The following is a 22,841-nucleotide window of genomic DNA, read 5'->3' on the forward strand; positions in this document are numbered from 1 at the left end:
CCCCCTCCCCCCATCTAGAGTCTTAACCATCTTGTGGTGATCACTGTTGGGTGCCTACTTCTTAATTAGCTAGGTGCCTAGAAGCAGCTGCTTTGTCATCCCAACACGGATTCTACCCAGACTACAGTAAATTGTGTGTGGGTGTGCGTGCTTTTGCTTTTACAGTGCGGAAAGTTGTTATTGCCTAGGTGACTTTGCGCAGCGCAAGGTCTTCAAAAAGCTAGGGATAATTAAACCTAGGTTCTTCCAGTTCTTGGCCCGCCCCCCCCAGATAAAAATAATTCTGGGTTTTCATAGCTTCATCTGTTAAAACTGGAAGGAAGGTTAGAGTTGGGAAAGCCATGCCCTCTGAAGTTCTGGGGTGATGCAGTGACTGCTAATAATGCCATTTACATGTACAGTTTTCATGGCCGGCACTGGGAAGAAAACAGACAAATATCAAGAGGTGTGTATTTTACATCCAAACGTCCGGAAATGAAAGCCAACAATTTAACTTGAGGGCCTTGGTCGCTAGACTCCTGCCACCTACTCCGTCTCCTCACGCCCCCATCGTTTACTAACGGAGAGGAAAGGATGGAGGCAGAGACTGGGCTAGGCTCTGAATCGTGCCTTTTCTTGGAGTAAGTCCTGATCCCATAGCACGGAGCCGCTTTCCGTGACTTAGCAGTAACCTGGGATAGGAGGGACTGGTTGGGTTTCCCAGGGTGGGTGGGGGTGGGAAAGGTGTTTTAAATTGCTTTAGGGATCCTCCCCCTCTCTGGGGTCTGGAGTCCTCGGTACCTGCGGCAGCTGTTTTCCCACCCCAATTACTCGCTCGCCACGTGTTGCCTCCCCCACCGGCCACGTGCAACCCGAGCGTACCGTCCTCGCTCACGTAGGAGCATCACCCCTTCCCCAAGCGGTGCTAGGTGGGTCTTAGGGACCCGGAGCTCGTAAGCTGTCCTCCGCCTGCGCACGCTTTTCGGTCGGAGGCAGAGCCCGGAGCGCAGATCCAGGCGGGAAGGGAGGGCCGGATGGCTGGGCGCCGCGGGCCGCCGCCGCACCGGGCATGCTCAGTGGCACGGCCGGCTAGGTGGCCCCGCGAGCTGCACCCGGATTGCGCGGCGGCGGCGGCGGCGGCGGCGGCGACGTGAGCGCGCAGGGGGGCGGCGGCCTCGCCTCGTCTGTGTGTCGGCGCCGGGCTCGGGTAGGTGACGCGCAGTGCCGGGGCGATGTCGGATTTTGACAGCAACCCGTTTGCGGATCCAGATCTCAACAACCCGTTCAAGGTGAGCGCCGGGCCGTGGCCCTGGCTCGCGTCCGGCGTCGCGGTGTGGCCGCGGAGGCCCTGCCGAGAGGGTCTCAGCGTCACCGGCCTCGCCACCAGCCTGGAGGCGGGTCGCAGCGGGCCGCGGACCCGCCGGACCTGGACCCCGGTCCCGGAGCGGAGCCGGGCAGGTGTGGCCATCACTACTCCGGCCGGCGCGGCGCGGCGGGGCGGGGGCCAGGAGGCCGGGGCGCCCAGGGCTGGGGTTGTCATGGGGACCTGGCACCAGTGCTGCGTGCCGGTGACGGCAGAGGTGTGCGGAAGAGAGGCGCGGGTACACGTACGCTGCGATAAAGAGATAAAGGGGTGTTTTTATTATTATTATTATTATCGAAACTCGGTTGCTCCCAGAGCCACCAGTGGCGTTGCCCGAGGCTCCTCTCCACACCGGGCCCAGCTTAGGGGACCCGGGCATCAGACAGAAGTTAAAAATAAATAAACATCTGGAAACAATAGTGCACGCGGACATTTCCCCACCTAGCTGCTGCTAGTGAGGTGGATCCTGGGCTATTTTCCAAGCCGGGAGTGCGTCACCCGGGCTCCGGGCTGTTTGAGGATTCCGTTCCTCACGTGAGTTGCTTTCCTCCTTGGATCCCCAGCCTCGCAATGGCTTGGCGCAGAAATGGCCAGGCAGGCTGTTTGGATGTTGGTCATCTCTAAAATTCAATGCTGCGACCGAGAACTCTGTCTTGAAAACTACTTGGGCATAACAAGGCAATTTCTTCCAACTGTTGGTTTGGTTAGTCGTTTTTAAATCTCCCTGCCATGTGCAGTGCAAACTTCAATTTGTAGTCACAGGTGAAATAGGAACTAATTTGTGGCCACCCAAGTGCTGCTTCTGGCCTGTTGGGTTTACCTCTTTCTAGTCCTTTTGTGGCTTACCGACAGTATTGAAGGAAAAAGCACCCCTTTCTGATGGTTTAACCTCATGACTTCATGAAGGTTTTTTTTTTTTTTTTTTTTAAAATGAAGTGATCCTGCTTTTACTTGACAGCTGGACTCATTTTGCAAAAATACAGAGAAAACTCTGTCATCCTTCACTTGACTGTAACTTTCTACCCCCACCCCCATCTTTTATTTATTTGCTTCGGTTTTTGTTTTTTATCGTTGTTGTTTTGAGGCAGAGTCTCACTGGCTTTGAAATTTTCCATCCCCCTACCCCAGCCTCCCAGACGCGATTCACTCAAGAACATTTTAAAGAAAGTTCCATGCCCCCCAGCTCAGTTTCATTTAGTATTGGCTTCACTTTCGTGTAGTGGAAAATTGGGTTATTCTTAAATTATGGATATCCAAAAGAAACATTGCATAATTTGTCAACTGAGTGTCATTTAAACATTATTTAAAGACGAGACATTAAGAACCTTTTAGCCTCTCCTAACTCGGGTACCTCCTGTGCTGTTGCGTGTCTAACCACATAGTTGTTGGTTTTATATGCGGTCCCCGGTTCTTGGTTCTTTTTATGTCAGTCTCCTGTTAGGACAAGATCCAGGCGGCTTATCACAGCCTGAGAGTCTGTGATACAGTGTTGCCACTGGTGAGACCTTCCTCTTCAGCCTAAGGCTGCTGCAGTCATTCTAAACATCAGTGGTTTTCAGGTATCAATCACAATCACATCGGAGGATGATTAACATTTCTGTCTTCTGTAGGTGAGTGCATTCAGTCCAGTTCGTACAATTCTTTAAAGGGTGTTTATGTCTAAGGAGGTCTGGCTGAATACTGTTGTACCATGGCTTTCCACTTGTAGTGACTGCCACACACGCTCGGTGTCCCTGACTTTATCTTCATATTTGTAGCCAGCCACCCTTCTGTTCCTCAAAGTAACCTTTGTATCTGCGGGAGATTAGTTTTCCTTCTGCTGCTTTTGCATTATTTTATGTAGAAGGAGCTTTTGAAATAATAATTTCTTCATACCCTTATTTAGAAAGTTCCCAGAACTCTTTTTTTTTTTTTTTTGAGACAGGGTTTCTCTGTGTAGCCTTGGCTGTCCTGGAGTCACTTTGTAGACCAGGCTGGCCTCGAACTCACAGCGATCCACCTGCCTCTGCCTCCCGAGTGCTGGGATTAAAGGCGTGGGCCACCACCGCCTGGCCAGCTTTTCTTTTCAAATGTTGCTTTTGACATATGTTATCCACGCTCCCTTAGTTCACTCCTGCTCCATGTCACTCGGTGCGCGTTTGGCTTTGGAGGCTCTATTGGAGCCCTGAACTCCTGATCATCCGCTTCCAGGCCTTTGCCACCGCTCGCTCCTCACGCACTTTATTTCCCTGAGTTGCTGTGTTAGAAAGACTTGTAAACATCTTCATTTGAGCTGGGCCGAGAAAATCATTTCAGAGTAGACTCTTCCCTAGGTGATAGAAGCAGAAGGACTTACTTGATTTTATTGACTGGTGAAATCCTTTGCGGAATTCAGTTGCTGAGTTCAGTTCTTTCAGCACCCGTTTTATTCCAGCGGCTATGTAGGCCTAGCGAATGGCTCTGTGAAATTTCAGTGTCCCTTATTGTATATAAGGAAGTTGAGGTAAAGCTGGCCCTGGCCCACACCTTTAATCCCAGCGCTCGGGAGGCAGAGGCAGGCAGATCTCTCTGAGTTCGAGGCTACAAAGCAAGTCAAAGACAGCCAAGGCTACACAGAGAAACCCTGTCTGGAAGAAAAGTTGAAATAATTTTTAAAAAATCTGTGGTAATCCAAAACAAAATATTTATTTTGGGAAATGTATCAAAATCTGTGACTGAGTTAGACTGAGCTAGAAAAGGGCTCTGCATAGTGATCCGTGCTTGAGTCCTAGCAGGAAGGAAGCAAAGGCGGAAGGAAGGATTACAAGTTTGAGGCCAGCATGGTTGATGTAGTGAGCTGTGAGCCAGCCAGGGTTAACATAAGGAGACCCTGTGCCTCAAAGTAAAATAAAATGAAAACATTTTCTCCATTCTCAACATGTAGTTTCTGAACAGTTGCTGCAAGTCCCTTATTCTGTTCATCTTTCATTTAACCAATGATATTGAAGCAATCTCTCTAATTTTGTGGAATTAGTCTAGTGTAGAGGACAGGCATGTCTGCCGAGTAAAAGGGGAGTTTAATAGCCAGTGGAGGCCAATAAGATAGACTCCTGCGGTTGACCTAAAAACAAATAATTAAGTGCTGGAAGGGAGGCCATTTGTTCATAGGGTGATATTAATAAGGGGACGGGATGGCTTTAGGCCTTCTAATACGTTGTTGTATCTTAATGTAATTGAATTAGATAAATCATGGAAATAACATCATTATCATCATCATCATCATCATTATTATTATTAATTTTTGGTTTTTCAAGATAAGGTCTCTGTGTTAGCCTTGGCTATCCTGCACTTGCTTTGTAGACCAGGCTGGCCTCGAACTCACTGTGATCCACCTGCCTTTGCCTCCCAGGTGCTGGCATTAAAGGTGTGGGCCACCACACCTGGCAATTAATTAATTTTTAAAACACAACGACAATCAGGGTTCAGAGCTTGAAACTATGTTTTCAGGTCTATTTAGTTAGGTCTCATCTATGGATGGGAAAAAAGAAAAAAGAAAAAAAAGCGAAGCAAGAGATGTTGACTGCTGCCCGGTGTGGAATTGGTGTGGGGCTGACTCTAAGGTGGCCGGGTTGCTAGTCCATTGTTGGTTCTCTTATATGTGCTTGTTTCTTTTTTAAAGTTAAGATTATGTTGAGTATGGGAGTGGGCTGCCAGTGTCACAGTGTGCACGTGGAGGTCAGAGGCCGAATTTGTGCAGTTTCCCCCTTCCCCCTTCATGTGGATTCCTGGGGATTAGACTCAGGTCCCCTGGTTTGTGCAGCAAGAGCCGTCACGGGTTGAGTCATTTCCTCAGCTCTGCTCCCTGTTTTACCGGGGAGGCTGAGGCTCCGTGGAGTGGTAGCAGCAGGTTGGGTGTAAGTGTGCGCTCAGGAGTTTGAGAAGGCCTTGCTTTTTTTTTTTTTTTTTTAATAACTGCTTATTCACTTTACATCCTAGTCATAGCCCCATCCCCCCTCACCTCCCAGCCTCACCCTCTCCCCCATGCCCCTCCCCTGTTCCTCAGGAAAGGGGGAGCCCCACTTGCAGTCCACCCCAGCTCATCAAGCCGCACCGGGACTGAGCTTGTCCTCGTCCCCTGTGGCCTGGCGAGGCAGTCTCACATGGGGGAGGTGATCAAAAAACAGGCAACAGCCAGGCGTGGTGGCGCACGCCTGTAATCCCAGCACTCAGGAGGCAGAGGCAGCCGGATCGCTGAGTTCGAAGCCAGCCTAGTCTACAAAGCGAGTCCAGGACAACCAAGGGTACACAGAGAAACCCTGTTTTGAAAAACAAAAACAAAAACAAACAAACAAAAAGAACAAAAAGCAGGCAACAGAGTCCATGTCAGGGACAGTCTCTGCTCCCCTTTTAAAGGACCTGCATGAAGCCTGAGCTGCCCACCCGCTACATCTTTGCAGGGGCCCTAGGTCCAGTCCATACATGGTCCTTGGTGTTTCAGACTCCACAGGCCCCTCTGGGCCCTGGTTAGTTGGCTCTGTTGGTCGTCTTCTAGAGCTCCTGTCACCTCCAGGTCCTTTTTCTTTTCCCCCAGTTTTCCACAAGACTCCGTACACATTGCCTAATGTTTGACTGAGTCTCAGCATCTGTTTCCAAGAGCTGCTGGGTGGAACCGCTCAGAGGATAGCTCTCCCTGGGAACAGCTCTACCTCAAGACCCAGCTATCCCTTCCGTCTGCGAGGAGACTTGTCTAGTTAGAGGGTGTCCTCTTCAGTCGCCATGGCCCCTGCTACTAGGAGTCTCTGCTAGAGTCTCCTCCCTCATAGCCTCCCAGGAGCCTACCCTGTCTTAGGTTTCCTGTCTTAGGTCTGGTCTCCAGCTTGCCACAGAGATGCCCCCGCTCGGTTTCTCTTTTCTCTACAGGCGAGAAGGCCTTGCTTTGATCCTGGTTTTATCACTAGCCAGCTGTGACTCCTGGGAAAAGCCACTCAGGGTCTTCCGCTTACTCTTTTCTAAAGTAGGGTAAAGCATCCGTGCTGGCTAGTTTTATGTCAGCATGACACAGGCTAGACTCACCTGAGAGGAGGAGCCCCAGGTGAGAAAATAGGACAGGGCTGTAGGCGAGCCTGTAGGGTGGTGGTTCTCAGGCAGCGGGTGGAGGTCCCTTTGGGGGTTGTGTATCAGGTATACTATATATTAGATATTACATTAGGACTCATAACGGCAAATTACAGCCATGAAGTAGCAACAAAATTTTATTTTTGGGGGACGTCATGGAGGAACTGTATTAAAGGGGTTGCAACATTACAAAGGTTGAGAACCACTGCTGTAGAGCATTTTCTGAATTAGTGATTGATGTGGGCGGGCCTGGCCCACTGTGGGTGCTGCTAATCCTGATCCTGGGGATCCTGGGTGCTATATAAAAGAAAAGCATGCTGATCAAGCCAGTAAGGAGCACCCCTCCATGGATCAAGCTAGTAAGGACCACTCCTCCATGGCCTCTGCTTCAGTTCCTGCCTTGAGGTTCCTGCCCTGTTTGAGTTCCTGCCCTGACTTCCCCTCAGTGATGGACCTGGAAGTGTAAGGTGAAATAAACCCTTTCCTCCCCAAGTTTCTTTGTCTTGGCATTTCATCCCAGAATTCATAACCCTAACTAGGACCTTTGTGCCCTGTAGGACTATTATACCATCCTGGGATTATGGCAGCATGTAGAAAGTGCTCAATGCATGATGGCTTTAATGAGGTGCTAGTATTTAGTTTATTACTAGTATCAAGTGCTTGTCCTTGGTCACCTGCTAGACTCCAGGTCTAGAGCAAGGTTATCTGAGTTTCAGTCTTTTTCCACTTTTACATATGTCTTTCTCTATTATTTTTATTTCAACTTTATTTGTTATCACCATGTATGTATGCGTATGTGCACATGTGACAGTGGGTGTGTAGAGGTCAGAGGACAACTTTGGCTTTCTCCTTCTATGTTTGTGTGGGTCACAGGGATCCCACTCAGGCTGCCAGGCTTGTGTGGTAAGCCCCTTTACAGGCCCGCTGTCCTGCCATTAACTTCCTGATGTTTGTCTACATGGCTTCTCACTGAACCTGGAGCTCCATGATTGGCTAGGCTAGCTGGCCACAAGCCCTGCCCCCATCCTGCTGTCTCTGCTCCTCCTGTGCGGGCGTGGCAGGCTGGCATCAGGCCTGGCTCTTCATGGGAGTAGTCAGGATCTGAATTCATGTTTTCATGCTTGCTATCCATGGGGCCATCTCTCTAGTCCTAGGAATAATTCATTAAGTTTTATAGCGTGTTGTTATGATCTATTTTATTAGTTATTGGTCTCATATATTACCTTATTTATAAATTAAACTTCATTATGGGTATGTATGTATAGAAAAAATATGTAGTTTAGATACAGTGTGATTTATAATGCCTTGCAGACTCTCTCAGCTCCCGCTGGAATCTTTTTTGGTTCTTTTCTTTTGTTGTAATCCAGAGGCCTCGGCCCCGCTGAGCGGGTGCTTCCCTGCAGAGCCAAATCCTGTTCTCCAGCCCTGTAATCTTCTAAAAACAGCTGCCGAAGTAGTATTCCCTCCTGACTTACTTTTTACTGAGAGTAATTTTAGTGGCAGCCTAGGAATTTAGTTGAGCCTGGTGGGGTAGCCAGCACCTGAATTCCTGTCACTTGTCTGGAGAAGACTGGCGGATCAGGGATTTGAGGCCAGCCTGGGCCGTTCAGAAAGACTTCTGGACAAGAGTTTTGTCACTAAACTGTTTCCCATGATTCAAGGTTGCTAACCAGCATTCAGGCAGCCATGATTAAGTGCAGCACACTGGGCTGCTTATAAATGGGGTTACCGCCCACAGTTCTGGAAGCCGAGAAGTCCAAGATGGAGGCACCGACAGATTCAGTGTCGTATCTGAATCGGTAATCCTGAATGTGGTACATTCAGGCGAGCCTCACGTGAGATGGCACCTCCCTGGGTCCCCTCTTATAAAGGGTTTTAGTCAGGTTCTGAGGCCACAGCCCTTGTGACTTAGCTGCCTCTAACGGGCTCCGCCTTGTAGTAGTGTCACCTTCGCCTTAGGTTTTAACATGTCTGGGGATGGGGAGACACAACTATTCAGATTCCAGGTCACTTGTTTTCATTTTGTGATAAGGACGGTGTCATCTATCTTGTTTCATGTTTATAGTGACATTCACAGAGAGATTTTTTTTTTTCTCTCCACCCATTTAAATTTTGGAGTCTGAGAATGGATAGATAGCATTAGGAAAGGACCCCAGTATTTTTTTTCTGCAACAGTTAGATTTTGGAGACCCTATCTCTCAGTGTTACTCAGACACAGTGATATATCCTTGTCAACTGCCTGCATCCAGGCTCTGTTGTTTTCCGGTTAGCACTTTTAAAGAGCATATGCTGAGCTATTGGTTATATTTGAGTTAGGCATTGCCCATTAAAATGCAGCATTATTTACCACTGTCTCAGTGATCCTGCTTGTATGAACAGTGTCCAAAAAACACAGTGGCTCTAACAACAGTCAGTTGCTTGTCGAAGGTCCTGATATTTGAGCCGGAGTTACTGGCTTTTTTTTCTTTAAGTGTGTTTTCACCTGACAGCTTGAATGCACTGGTTTTTAAGGTATCTTCAGCAGTTTACCCGGAGCTGCCCGTGTGGGCAGTGGTTGTGATGTTTTCCTGTGTGGTGTCTTTGCTGGGCACAGCTGCGCTTTGCAAACGCAAAGGCCGCAGGGTCAAAGGAGATGGGCAGAAGCTTTAGGAGGTTTTGGGGTCATATGCCACTCCTGCTGGTCAGAATAAGCCACATGTTATCCAAAGAAGAGGTGACGGGAGATCAGACTCCATTTCTTGACAGGAACGGCTGCTGCCCTGACAAGACCTGTGAACTGAAAAGCTGTGCCTGGCATAAGACGGTGAGACAGGTACTGCGGAGCTCAGTAGACTCCAATTAGATAGAGGAGGAGTGGGAGGCATTGAGCAGTGCTGGTCCTGGCATATTCTGCATCCAGCCAGGTACATGGTAGCATCCCCCGTGCAGAGGAGAGTTAATGGGTTCCTTGCTTCAGATCCAGCTCTGCCTTCTTCTGGTTTTTTCTTTCTTTTCTTTCTTTTTCGTTTTTTCTTCTTTCTTTCTTTCTTTCTTTCTTTTTTTTTTTAAAGACAGGGTTTCCCTACGTAGCCTTGGCTGTTCTGGACTCACTTTGTAGACCAGGCTAGCCTTGAATTCACAGCAGTCCACCTGCCTTTGCCTCCCAAGCGCTGGGATTAAAGGCGTGCGCCGCCACCACCTGGCCCTTCTTCTGGTTTTCAACGTGCTCTCTCACAAGATCCTTTTCCCTACAGAACCCTGACAGTCAGAAAACAGTTCTCATTTTGAAATAACTCCTCCTGTCAGCCTTGCTGGTACAAGTCTCTTAACAATTTTCATTAATATTATGTGAGTTCAGACTATGCCTCAAAAGTGTATATGTAACTGGCTTTTGAGACAAGCCTTCTGACTTGGGTGCTCAGGATCAGCCCTGCTTAGAAATGCTTCGGTCCAGGTTTCTGTGTCCAGTGGCGTCTCTGAGCGGGTATAACGAGAAAAGCTGCTGTGCCCTTTAAAACCAGTATTCAGACATAGATCATTTAGGGATCTGAGATACTTAGCTCCGGTTGTCAATTTGACATGCCATCAAAGAAAGCCTCACTGAGGAATGGCCTCTGTCTGATTGGCCTGGGAGCATGCCTCCGGGCATATTTGCTAATTGCTAATTGATGCAGGAGGGGTGCAGCCAGCTGTGGGCAGTCCCAGCCCTGAGCAGGTGGTCCAGGGTTGTTGAAGGAACCCAGAGGAAGCAGGTCAGTGGGCTGCGTTTTCTGTGGTCTCTGCTTCAGTTCCTGCCTTCAGGTTCCTGCTTGAGCTCCCACGTGTTTCCCTTGATGACTGGCTACACGAGGACCCTTTGTTCCTGGCCAGGCTGTTCCATCTCAGCAGCAAGGAAAGCAAACCAGAACAGGCTCATAGCTTTACCGGCAGTCATGCTGGCGGTGGTGATTGTAGGAAACTGAAACTGTTCTTCAGCTCACATCATTAAACATGTTTAAGCATGGTTAATACTTTGTAGTACTGAATGCATAGTGATTCTTTTCTTTTTATGTTTGTGGGTGTGTGCAAATGGTGTCTGTGGTTGTGTGAATATAGTGCACAGGGTGTGCAACATTGTTATGGAGGCCAGCGGACAACCTTTGGCGTGGGTGGTGGTTATATTACCTGTATGGTCTAATAATTGTTATTTATCAGCCCTAGAATTATTTCAGTATGCCCGGCTAGCAATCAGTCAAGACACAGACACCTGTTATATTTTAAAATAGCCTTAATTAACCCGGAGCAGGGCAGACATTAATCCCCTAAACTACTTCCCATAGTGGGGCAGGTATCCTAGGATCCCCAGGATCCTTTCTGTCTCTCTAAGCCCAGGAACCTTAGCCACATTTATCACATCTGCCCTGCCCAGGTGGGCTGGCTTTTTATTAATTAGCATCAACATAACATCATACCATACCCCAGCAGTGGGCCCTTGCTTTCCACCTAGTTGTGGAGAGAGAGTTGCGTGTTGGTCACTGCCCTGCATGCGAAGGTCTGGATTCTCCTGTGCCCACCTGCCCTCTAGCTGTAGAAGCCCTGGCACTCCTGGCTTTACACGGATTCTGGGCATCTGAAGGCAGGTCCTCCCTCCGTGTGGCAGGTGCTGTACCACTGACATACCGTCCCAGCTTATCACTATTTTGTATTACAATGAGCTACCACTTTGATATAGTTACTAAAAACCATATGTATTGGATTAATAAGGAGTGACAAGTTCCAAAAAACTAATAATCTTACAATCGTTGGCTCTGGAATATCACTTAGTTACTGTTCTCCTAGCTGAGTACATAGAGTGGTTTGAGCATAGTCAGCCATGTCAATGAGAGCAGCCGGAAAGGTCCTGAAGCAAGCCGCAGGCAGCCTCACACACACACACACACACACACACACACACACACACGCGCGCGCGCGCATGCACTGAGCGTTGAGTGGACTGAAGGCTAGAGGGAAGTGGAGCGGCCATCACGCACTTGACGGCTCCTTGCTAGGTTAAGTGAACAAACCTATTATTTATTGCTTTAGATAAAGAACCCAAGGCTTACTGGCTTTCTGCGTTGGGAGGACTTTGTCCCAGCATAGAGATTATTTAATCAATTAGAATAGCCCAGCAATGCTTTTGTAAAAATAAATCCTCCAACACTTGATGGAATTATTCGAGCAGAAGCTGTGTGATCTATAGAGGTCGCAGTGGAGATTTTTGTGCTTTTGTGTCTGTTTGGAGACTCTGGAGTTGCTGCACGTCTGTAGCCATAGCATTTTGTGAATGCACAGGTTCTCTGATGGTCTACTCTGACATTAAGGGAGAGGAGACTTCCTGCTCTGGAGGACTGCTGTGCTCTGAGGCCCAGCTCCTCATCACCTCTGCTGAGTGCTGTGGGCCTCACATGACTGACTTTCTCAGGGTGCCTGGCCAAGGGAGGCACTGAAGTCGGAGCCGTCTGTTCTCTCTGGGGCTTCTGAGGGCTGTTTTCTAGACTTCCTGTTCTGCAGGCTAGCTGCTCCTGAACTGTAAGGAAGGGGAAGAAGGCAGTGTCTGTGGAAGCTGGTGTCCTTTCTGTATGTGTTTCAAACACCCCCCACAGCACATTTGTTTTTAGTGAGAATTGATATACAGTAAATGCAAAGTAACTTTTTTCAAAGCTATGATGAGTAAACCTTCATTTATACATAATTTAAAATACTACACTGGACTCGTGCAGATCCAGAGTTCTGTTTTTGAGTTACCAGGGAGCTCTAGCACTGGATATGAACATAGAGCCCGAAGGGGTTTGAGCTTGTATCACTTTCACTTATCGTCATCTGTCCCTGTGGAGGCAGGTGCGCTCTACCGCCTTGTTGCTTCTGACGTCACATGTGTTGTGCGGTCAAAGCCCCATGGCTCTTTCCTGTGTAAGAGCTGCCATGAGAGTCTCCTGCAGACTGCAACAGGGAGCAAGCCAGGAGTCTCCTCGGCGCTTGGCGTTATGTCTGTTTAAGAAGGAAGAGTTTTTCATGGGACGTACACCTTGGACTAGTGTCTCGATATAAGTGAGTATATACCATTTAGCTCTTTTTGCTTCTGTGTCAACTCACTCATTATGACAATTTCTAGTTCAATCCATTTGTCCACAAATTTTGGAAATTGCTTTTTTTAATAGCTGAGTAGTATTCCATAGTGTATATGTACCACAGTTTCTTTATCCATTCTTCTACTGAGGGACATGTAGATTGTTTCCAAGTTCTGGCTATTATGAATAAGGCAGCTATGAACATGGTTGAGCATATGTCCCTGTTGTGTGGTAGTGTATCTTCTGGGTATATTCCAAGGAGTAGAATAGCTGGGTCTTGAGGAAGCCCTATTCCCATTTTTTTGAGAAAGCGCCAGATAGATTTCCAAAGTAGTTGTACTGGTTTGCATTCCCACCAGCAATGAAGGGAATTCCTCTTTCTCCACACCCTCGCCAGCATGTGGTGTCAGTTGAGTTATTGATCTTAGCCATTCTGATGGGTGTAAGATGGAATCTCAGTGTCGTTTTGATTTGCATTTCTCTGATGACTAAGGAGGTTGAGCATTTCTTTAAGTGTTTCTCAGCCATTTGATATTCCTCTGTTGAGAATCAGGAAAGTGGGTAAGAGGGGAGGACACCCTATTGAGTCTTTAGGTGTGAGAAGCCTGGGAGAATGAGGAAATAGAAGGATCCAGCGGGTCCTGGAAAACTACAGGCGAGTCTGGGCCCTGGGGTCCTCCGCAAACTATGGCAACAGCCAAGGAAAATATAGGCAGTAAACCTCAAACCCCTACCCAGACTAGCCGATGGTCAGGACATTCTCCACTGTTGAGTGGAGAAGGAGATCTGACTTTCACACAAACTCTGGTGCCCCATATTTGAACATGTCCCTTGGATGGAGATGCCTGGTGGCACTCAGAGGAAGGACAATAGGTCACCAAGGAGAGACTTGACACCCTATGAGCATATACAGGGGGAGGAGGTCCCCCTCAGACACAGACATAAGGGAGGGGAGTAGGGGGGAAGTGGGAGGAAAGGAGGAATGGGAGGATACAAGGGATGGGCTAACAACTGAGATGCAATAAGAATAAATTAATAAAATTAAAAAAATTAAAAAAAAAATGTGGGGGTAAAAAAAAAAAAAAAAGGAGTTTTTGAGTCTGTGGAGCTCAGTGGAAGAGCTCCTGCTTAGCATGCGCCAGGGCCTGGTTCACTCTGTACTTGGCCCTCGCCTGGCTTCCCAGCTAATGTCAGGTCATCAGCTGCTGGACACGCGGGCTGCTTTCATTCCTGTTTTGGCTGTTCTGAATGCTGCTGCTGTGCTTGTGCAGGTTTTCACTTGAATGCTTGTTTTTACATTACTTGGGTATGTACCCAGGTCATATGGCAGCTCTCTTCAGAGGAACTGAGAGACCGTTTTCCCACTGTGGCTGCTGCGGGATGCAGATTTCTCTGTCTTGGCAGTGCTTTGTGCTGCCTGGCTCTGACTCCAGCCCTCTGTCTCAGCCTCTGGGATGCTGGGAACTCCAGCTGTGCACCCCTGAGACCAGCTAGAGCCTTGTGGTTTTCATTTATATTTCCCCAGAGTTGAGCATGGTTCTGTGTACATAGCAGCATTGTGTATCTTTGGAGAAATGTCTGTTCACACCTTTGCCCGTCTTTAGTTTGGGCTATTCAGCTGTTTTAAAAAGTGAGCTAGCTGTAAGAGAGTTAGTCTAGATACTAATCCTTTATCAGCTGTCTGAGAAACATTTTTCTCATTTTTATTTTCTTGATGTCCTTTGAATTTTGATCATAAAAGTTGCAGTGGGGTCATGTCCGTTGGATCACTTGCTTTAGTTGGTGGGAGGCTCCGAGTTTGTTAGACATGCACGTGTGCACGTGCACAGTAGCTTTTAATTTTGATAAAGTCCAAATTTTTATTATTTTCTATTTTTATAGAGTCTTACTGTGTAGCTAAGGCTGGCATGCACCTCATGGCCCTCTTGCTTCACCTCCCAGGTGCTGTGGTTACAGGAGTGTGCCACCACACAAGACCGGGCATCTTTAGTTGCTTGTGTTTTGGTGTCATGCATAAACATTCTTTACCAAGTTTTGAGGTGAGGAGGTTTTTTACCCTTGTGTTTCTCTTAGTACTAGAGTTTGGCAGGGTGTGGTGGCGCACACCTTTAATCCCAGCACTCGGGAGGCAGAGGCAGGCGGGTCGCTGTGAGTTCGAGGCCAGCCTGGTCTACAAAGTAAGTCCAGGATGGCCAAGGCTACACAGAGAAACCCTGTCTCGAGAAACAAAAACAACAAACAAACAAAAACCTACAGTTTTATCTCTCTCTTGCATTAGTTTTGTGATTCACTTGTAGTTCATTTTTACTTATGGTGTGAGGGAAGGGCTAAACTTGTGTTTTGGCATATGGTCCTCAGTTGTTCCAATACCATTTGTTGAAAAGACTATTCTTTCCCCAGTGATTTTTCTGGCACCTGGCTAAACACCACAGAATCCTTTTTTAAATGTCTCTCTTTATAAAGGAGAATGAAGTATTTTATCTACAAAATCCCTCGTGTTTCATGCAGAATGTCTGGATCACAGGCATCTTCAGAGTATGCGTTAACCTGTCCTGCTTCTCAACTTGACAGCGCTAGTGCGGCCCCTGCCTCTAACTTGCTGCGTATGTGAACACTTAAAAAGAACCAACACAATGGATTTTACCTGGTTCTACATTGCAGTTATGAATATTATATCAGTGTTAGTGACTTGATAATCTTTTCCTTAAATACTCCCTTAAAAGAAATCTTGCATTTGTGCTACAGAATATAGGTGAATTAAGGAATGCATTGCTACTTAGAGCTAAAACACTGGACCTGCTCCCTCAGAAAGTGAGAAAGAAGCGGGTCGTATGAAGGGTCAGCATTTAGGGCACCAGTGCGGTCCAACACTGAGTGCTGGGGGCTTGTGCTGTAAAGCGGACATGTGTGATGGTTATGAACTGGTAATTCTAACTTTAATAATAGGAGGCAAAATCAAATACTTTGTGTTTTAGATTTTTCACTAGCATATTTTGTTTTTGTTTTTGTTTTGTTTTCGAGACAGGGTTTCTCTGTGTAGCCTTAACTGTTCTGGATTCGCTTCGTAGACCAGGCTAACCTTGAACTCAGAGATCCACTTGCCTCTGCCTCCCGAGTGCTGGGATTAAAGGCAGGCCTGCACCACCACTGCCCGGCTAGGTTTTTTACTAGCATATTTTAATTATACCCAGTAACTGGTTTTACCGGGCCTTTTCACATGTCTTACTGTGTTTTGATGATATTGACCGTTCTTGTTCTCCCCAGCTCCTACTGCTCTTTCTCTTCCCAAGGAGTCTCCTTTGACTGTCCCCGTCCGTCCGTCTGTCCTCTCCCTCCTTTCCTCTGCCTTCCCCCTTCTCTTCTTTCTTTCTTGGGACCTACTGACTTTAATGAGTGTTGCTTGTAAGAGCATGGGTGAGGAGCTCTTTATAGGAACAAATGGTGCCTTAGCAGTGGCTAAACCTCTACAGACAGTGTCTTCCCCCACCGCAGCAACCACTAATTGCATCATTAGTAATCCTCAGAGCAGCGGGGGTCACAGTCCCCTACCCTGTCTGCTGCAGAATGCTGAGTGGGCAGGCCTTGGTTGGTTTAGTGTGCGGTGACCCTGCCTCTACCACACTGCGCTCTTTCCTCTGGCACTCCATTTCCCATCCTCTCTCCCTTGGTGTCCCCAAGCCTTGGAGGGATTAGTTAAGGGTCTAGTTTTCAACAGTTCTTCTCAGCACACCGACTAGTTATGAGTCTCTGCAGTAACCAACTGCAAAAAAAAAAAAAAAAAAAGCCTCTCTGTTGAAAAACTAAAGTCAGCACTGACCTATGGGTTTAAACAAAATTATTTAGGAGGTAATTTGTCAGAGACATCGTGTTCAGTTAGAAAACAAGAGCAGTAGCATTCCCATTAGGGCCTATGACATCTATGGGCCTTTGACTCTCTGTATTCCTTCCTGAGGAGGCGGCCTTAGATCCAGTCAGAGAGTGATTGGTCGCCAGCGGGCGCATCCTGTCTAGCTGGCCAGTAGTGTAGCCCTCAGTCCAAAGCTGCGTAAGACTGTTGATGACAGTTGTACCCAGCAGCCTGCCTAGCATCTTTGGCACAGGTTCTGGCCGAGTTCAAGGTTGTTTCTGTGTGTCCTGTGATCACAGTATGTGGTCTCTTCAGCACAAGGGTTCTGATGGGTAACAAAGAGCAGTGGCAGTATCCTGCTTTGGGGGCTTCAGGTGCCTCCCTGACCTAACTGGTAGGGGGGTAGCTCACCCCTTCAAATCAGATATTTGTGAGCCATCGTGTGGTTACTGTTCGGAATTGAACTCAGGACCTTTGGAAGAGCAAGCAGTGCTCTTAGCCTCTGAATCATCTCTCCAGCCCTCAAATCAGATATTTTAATGCAAGTGATTTTAGCATGTACAAGCTTTGCTTGTTGTGTGTGCTGCTGGAAATCAAAGCCAGGCCTGTGGACAGGCTAGGCCAGGACTCTCCTACTGTGCTGTGCTGAGAGCTATATGGTTGTTACACATTGTGCATGTTAGACACAGTGAAAACAACGCACAGCCCGGGAACATTATATACTAGTAAGTACTGGAAGTTCCCGAGCAGTGGCAAGTTGCAAATATTCTGAGTGGAAGCATTTTACCTGTGAACCCTCTAATGATAGTGATAATCGTCATGGAAACTTGGAGCAAATACAAAATGGGGACAGGGAAAAGCACCAGCAGGTGGCATGGGGACAGTATGCTAAGTGCAGTTGTATCATTGTTTGACAATGATTTTCATTGCTTATTTTACATTGTTTAACTCTATGGTTATATGATCCTAAATTTGGTATCTTAAAAAGCAAGACAAAATATGCATGCAGCTTCTTCCTTTTTGTTTGTTTTTTGAGACAGGGATTCTCTTGTAGTCCTGGCTTTCCTAGATTCGCTTTGTAGACTAGGCTGGCCTCGAACTCACAGAGCTCTGCCTGCTTCTGCCTCCTTAAGTGCTGGGATTAAAGGCGTGTGCCACTGCACCTGGCTTAGTTTCTTTCTTTCTTTCTTTCTTTCTTTTTTTAAAAAAAAATAATTTATTTAATTTTTATGTTACGTGCAGTAGTGTTTTGCCTGTGTGTGTACCTGTGTGAGGGTGTCCAATCCCCTGGAATTGGAGTTACAGACAATTGTGAACTGCCATTGGGTGCTGGGAATTAAAGGCCACCTCTCAGCTCCAACTTTGATATCTCAAATAGCCATGAATTTTAGTGAATTGCTTACAAATAAGTAGCAATTACAAAATGCAAATTAGTACCCTAAGCATAATACAAGTATAATGGATGACTTTTTTCTATTAAAAAAATTTTTTTTTAATGGGAATGTGTAGATTTGTGTCCCAGGGAAGTTTAACATTTAGATTTGCTTTTATAAGAGAATGCTCTTTGAACTATGCATATCATAAGCAAACATTTGGGCTTTTGGCCTGGTGTTAGGGGGAACCTGAGGGAACGAATAGATGAAATGTTGAAGATACTTGTCTTATGGATGAAGAGAGTTGGTGAGGACCAAGTTGCCTAGGTACCTTAGACAAAATCCTTGATTTTCTACCTTCAGGATATACATGTTACTTATCTTATACTTTGACCCACGCACAAGGATGGGAGCATCATGGTGTTAGATGAGGAAAATAAGACTGCAAGATTATCTTTTTTGCAACTTCACCCTCAAATTGTCTTTTCTAAGGCACACTCTATTTTTTTTTACTAACTTCTAAAATTTTTTATAGTAACAGAAATAGTAATGAAAAGGAAACATGTAAATTATTGGTTGCCTCTCAAAGCTTTGGGGATTTTAGAAGCTATCATGTGAACTGAGAATAAGTAAGGAAAACTCCTTGTATCTTTTTTTTTTTTTTCTCCTTGTATCTTTGTGACAAATCCCCTTGTGATGCAGGTTTCACTGACAGGAGTCATGGACATGGCTGTGTAATGTTGCAGATTTTTGACAAGAACATTTTTTTTTTTTGAGATAGGATTTCTCTGTGTAGCCTTGGCTGTCCTGGACTCGCTTTGTAGACCAGGCTGGCCTCGAACTCACAGCGATCCACCTGCCTCTGCCTCCCGAGTGCTGGGATTAAAGGCGTGCGCCACCACACCCGGCTGAACATCTTGTGCTCTTTACATTTGCATGAACTGGTTTTTAAAGTCCACGATTACTTTTGATGTCATAAGAGGCCAGCAGGAAAGCAATCCCTGGTCCTTAAGGACCACTGCCCACCCCCCATGGATACACCATTGTAGGGATGGTCAGGGACGGCAGGGCTGGGGCTTTCAGTGCTGGACTTGAGCTTAACCATAAGTTAACTTATATGAAATGCTATGTGAGTGATACACCTACTCCCAGGAGGAAATGTTACGCTTAAAAGGTTGATTGGCTAGAAAATAGGAAGCTATTAAATGTGTAAAACCTCCTCACATTATGCCAAGTGACTGCATATTACATGGTCTCCTTGATGTAAAAAGTCCAGAAAGCATTGCAGTGGTTCTTAATAATGAGGGTAGGAAGTAAGCATAGTACTTTACTGTTTAACAGATGAAAAGACAGCGGCGTTAGTCATGACAGGGAGCCGCTATGCTTGAGGCTCTGCTGTTCTCCCGACCCTACATAGCAATTCGATGATTCTTCAGTAGTGAAAAGGGTCACCTGAGCAGACACATGACTCAATGTTTTCCTGTTCTATGACCAGCCTTTGTATTGTCTGTGGGTTTCAGCACAGTAATCTACAGGCACCCAACTCTATTCACTACTTAAGTGTTTGCCAGGTGGGGGGCGCATGCCTGTAATCCTAGCACTTGGGAGGCAGAGACAGGCGGATCTCTACATTCAAGACCAGCCTGGTCTACAAAGTGAGTTCCAGGACAGCCAGGGCCACACACAGAGAAACCCTGTTTCTAAACAAAGAAAGTAACAAAAAACAAAAAAATTAAGTAGTCAAATTGGGGTAGTGATGTAGTCCCTGTTGCTAATCTCCCAACCTTATCTCCCTTCGTCAGTTTTCTAATGAGCACATATACTATTTATTTATTTATTTAATGTGCACTGATTGGTGTTTTGCCTGCATGTATGTCTGTGTGAGAGCGTTGGATCCCCTGGAGCTAGAGTTATAGACAGTTGTGAGCTGCCATGTGGGTGCTGGGACTTGAACCCAAGTTCCCTGGAAGAGCAGCCAGTGCTCTTGACCGCTGAGCTGTCTCCCCAGTTATTTATTTAATGCTCTGCTGCTTGGTTTACACTGTAGCTAGGTGGCTGGCTATATTTCTTCAAGAAATACCATCGCTTATGTCCTTGTTGTGTGGTGAAGCATCTTCTGGGTATATTCCAAGGAGTGGAGTAGCTGGGTCTTGAGGAAGCTCTATTCCCAGTTTTCTGAGAAAGCACCAGATAGATTTCCAAAGTGGCTGTACTAGTTTGCATTCCCACCAGCAATGAAGGAGTGTTCCTCTCTCTCCACATCCTCACCAGCATGTGGTGTCGCTTGAGTTTTTGATCTTAGGCATTCTGATGGGTGTAAGATGGAATCTCAGAGTCATTTTGATTTGCATTTCCCTGATGACTAAGGACACTGAGCATTTCTTTAAGTGTTTCTCAGCCATTTGATATTCCTCTGTTGAGAATTCTCTCTTTAGTTCTGAGCCCCATTTCTCAATTGGGTTATTTGGTTTGGTGGTGTTTAATTTCTTGAGTTCAACCATGTTCATAGCAGCCTTATTCATAATAGCCAGAACCTGGAAACAACCTAAATGTCCCTCAGTTGAAGAATGGATAAAGAAACTGTGGTACGTTTACACTATGGAACACTACTCAGCCATTTAAAAAATCCCGAAATTTGTGGACAAATGGATGGAACTAGAAATGATCATACTGAGTGAGTTAACCCAGAAGCAGAAAGACTCACAGAGTATATACTCACTTATAATTGGACACTAGCCCAAGAGGCATGTCCTATGAAAGTCTTCACCTACCAGGAGATTGGGATAGATGCGAGTACATCCTATTGGGACTCTAGATGAGAAAAGTACGGGAGAATGGAGAAATAGAAGGATCTAGGGGGTCCTAGAAAACTACAGGAACAACATCAGGATGGGCAAAACTGGGCCTAGGGGTTCTACTCAAACTACTGCACCAACTATGGGCAATATGTGCAGTAAACAGCAAACCCCTACAAAGATCTAGCCTATGAACAAGACATTCTCCACACTTGAGTGGAGAGTGGGAACTGACTCTGACACAAACTCTGGTGCCCATATCTGACCACTTCCCCTTGGTGGGGAGGCCGGGTGGCACTCGGAGAAAGGATAGACAGGCTACCAAGATGAGACTTAATAGCCTATGATCATGTAGTGGGGGAGGAGGACCCCCTAGGTCATTGACATAGGGGAGGGGAATAGGGTGAAAGCAGGAGGGAGGGAGGAACGGGTGAATACAAGGGATGGGATAACAATTGAGATATAATCTAAACAAATTAATTAAATAGAAAAAAGAAATACCATCTCTGATATTAATTCTGTTCTGTCTCTGTCATCTCTTTCTGTCTCTGTGTCTCTCTGCACACTCAACAATAAACCAAAGAAGAAAAGTCCATCAAACTTACCTTGAAATGCAATTCCTAAGACATCTAAAAGGCACACTTGGCTGCTTTAACACTTCTGTACACTTAAAAACATCTCCTCCCTCCAAAGGAAACCTGTTGTCTTGTAACAGTCACTTTGTGGTGAATAGGTGACCACTGGGACACCTCTGGGCATTTCAAAGGAATGGGGCCGTGGAATATGTAGTCTTTTGTAACTAGTTTTTTTCCCATAACATAATGTATTTAAGGTTCATACATGGTATGGTATGTCTCAAAACTTTTCTCCCTTTCTTTGGTGGGTGTGTGGTGTGTATGAGAACACAAATATATGCAATGTATACACATACATATGTATGCAGGTATACATGTACATGTGTATGGACACCAAAGAACAACCTTAGATATTTTACCTTGGGAGCTGCCATTCACCTTTTTTTTTTTTTTTGAGATTGTGTCTTGATATCCTGGAACTCACAAGTTTGCCTAGGCTGGCTGGCCAGCAAGCCCCACAGCTTCTGGTGTCAGCTCCCCAGCACTGGGGTTGTGTTGTGCTCACCATGTGAGCTTTCCACTTGGGTTCTGAGGGTCAGACTGGGCTCCCTGTGCATGTGCCGCAGGGGTTATGTCCCCTGCCCAGGCACGAGTCCTTTCCCCTCACTGCCAGACAACCAGATCGTGTGATTTGCCTGCTTGTCCAATCACAAATGCAACACCCTTTTATGAACAGTGCTGCTGTGAACTGTGAATGTCTTCTCCAATTGGATGTACGCCTTCATGCAGTTTGGTATGTATCTAGGAGTAAGCGTTCTAGGTCACAGAGCAACTGCCAGATCATTTTCTGAAACAGTCGCACCATTGTTATCTGTAGTAAAGAAGGGGGACTCTCGCTTTTCTGTATCCTTGGCAATGCTTGTCATCTTCTGTCTAGCAGTTGTACAGTGGTTTCACAGCCTTTCCTGATGCCTAGCGATGCTAGGCATCTCACGACCTTATTTATTGCTGTTTGTTTACTTTCTTGAAGAATGCATATTAAGATCCTGTGCCTGTGTTTTTTTTAAATTATGGAGCTGTGTGAGTTCCTTATACATTCTAGACACATGGACACATATCAGATAAATGCTTTGCAACATTTGCCCCCACTTCTGTGGATTTTTGCCTGTCTTGATGGTGTTTAGCGTATTCTACATTCTCCTGTTTTCTAGTGTTAATGTGTACATTGGGGCTTTGACTCATTTTGAATTTGCTGTTGTATACTGTAGAGGTACTCATTTCCTATTTAAAATTATTTTGTCTTAAATGTATTTAAGAGCCAGGTGTAGTGGACCATGCCTGTAATCTCAGTTCTTGGGAGGGTGAGACAGAGGGTCACTAAAGTCCCAGGCCAGCCTGGGCTACACAGTGAGTTTCAGGCTAGCTAGCTTGGACTATGGGGCTAAGTACCTGCCTCCAACAGTGGGGCTCAGTGGTTTAGAGAACTTGTTGGCTCTTGCACAGGACCTGGGTTGGATTCTCAGCATCCACATAGTGACTTACAACTATCAGTAACTCAGTTCTAGGAGATTTGATACCTTCTTCTGACACAAGGTACACGTACCTACACGTAGGCAAAACACTCATACGATTAATCTAAATAAACAAACACCTTTAAAACACTTCTGAGGGTTTGACTGCAGCTGCCAGACATTTGGATGCTGTCTAAACAGTTACTTGGCCTACTTACTTCTGTGTGGGTTTTGTTCTATTAGAAATCTTTTTTACTGTC

The 22,841-nt window shown here is 46.3% G+C and overlaps 1 protein-coding gene across 2 annotated transcripts in view; it reads left to right on the forward strand.

Moving 5' to 3' along the window:
• The first annotated feature begins 744 nt into the window (after positions 1-744).
• SCAMP1 (secretory carrier membrane protein 1) overlaps positions 745-22,841 on the forward strand; it is an 89,385-nt gene continuing 67,288 nt past the window's right edge. The window contains exon 1 of one of the 2 annotated variants that reach the window (XM_084802578.1): positions 745-908. Coding sequence is in view for 1 of the 2 variants with exons in the window: in XM_084802577.1 (XP_084658703.1) it covers positions 1,212-1,268 (57 nt within the window). In the remaining variant the exon portion in view is untranslated. Of the gene's footprint in view, positions 909-1,047; positions 1,269-22,841 lie in introns of those variants that run through there. The other variant, XM_084802577.1, reaches the window with a different exon arrangement.

This window comes from Acomys minous, assembly GCF_964271855.1.
Source record: "Acomys minous genome assembly, chromosome: 11".
Lineage (NCBI taxonomy): Eukaryota > Metazoa > Chordata > Mammalia > Rodentia > Muridae > Acomys > Acomys minous.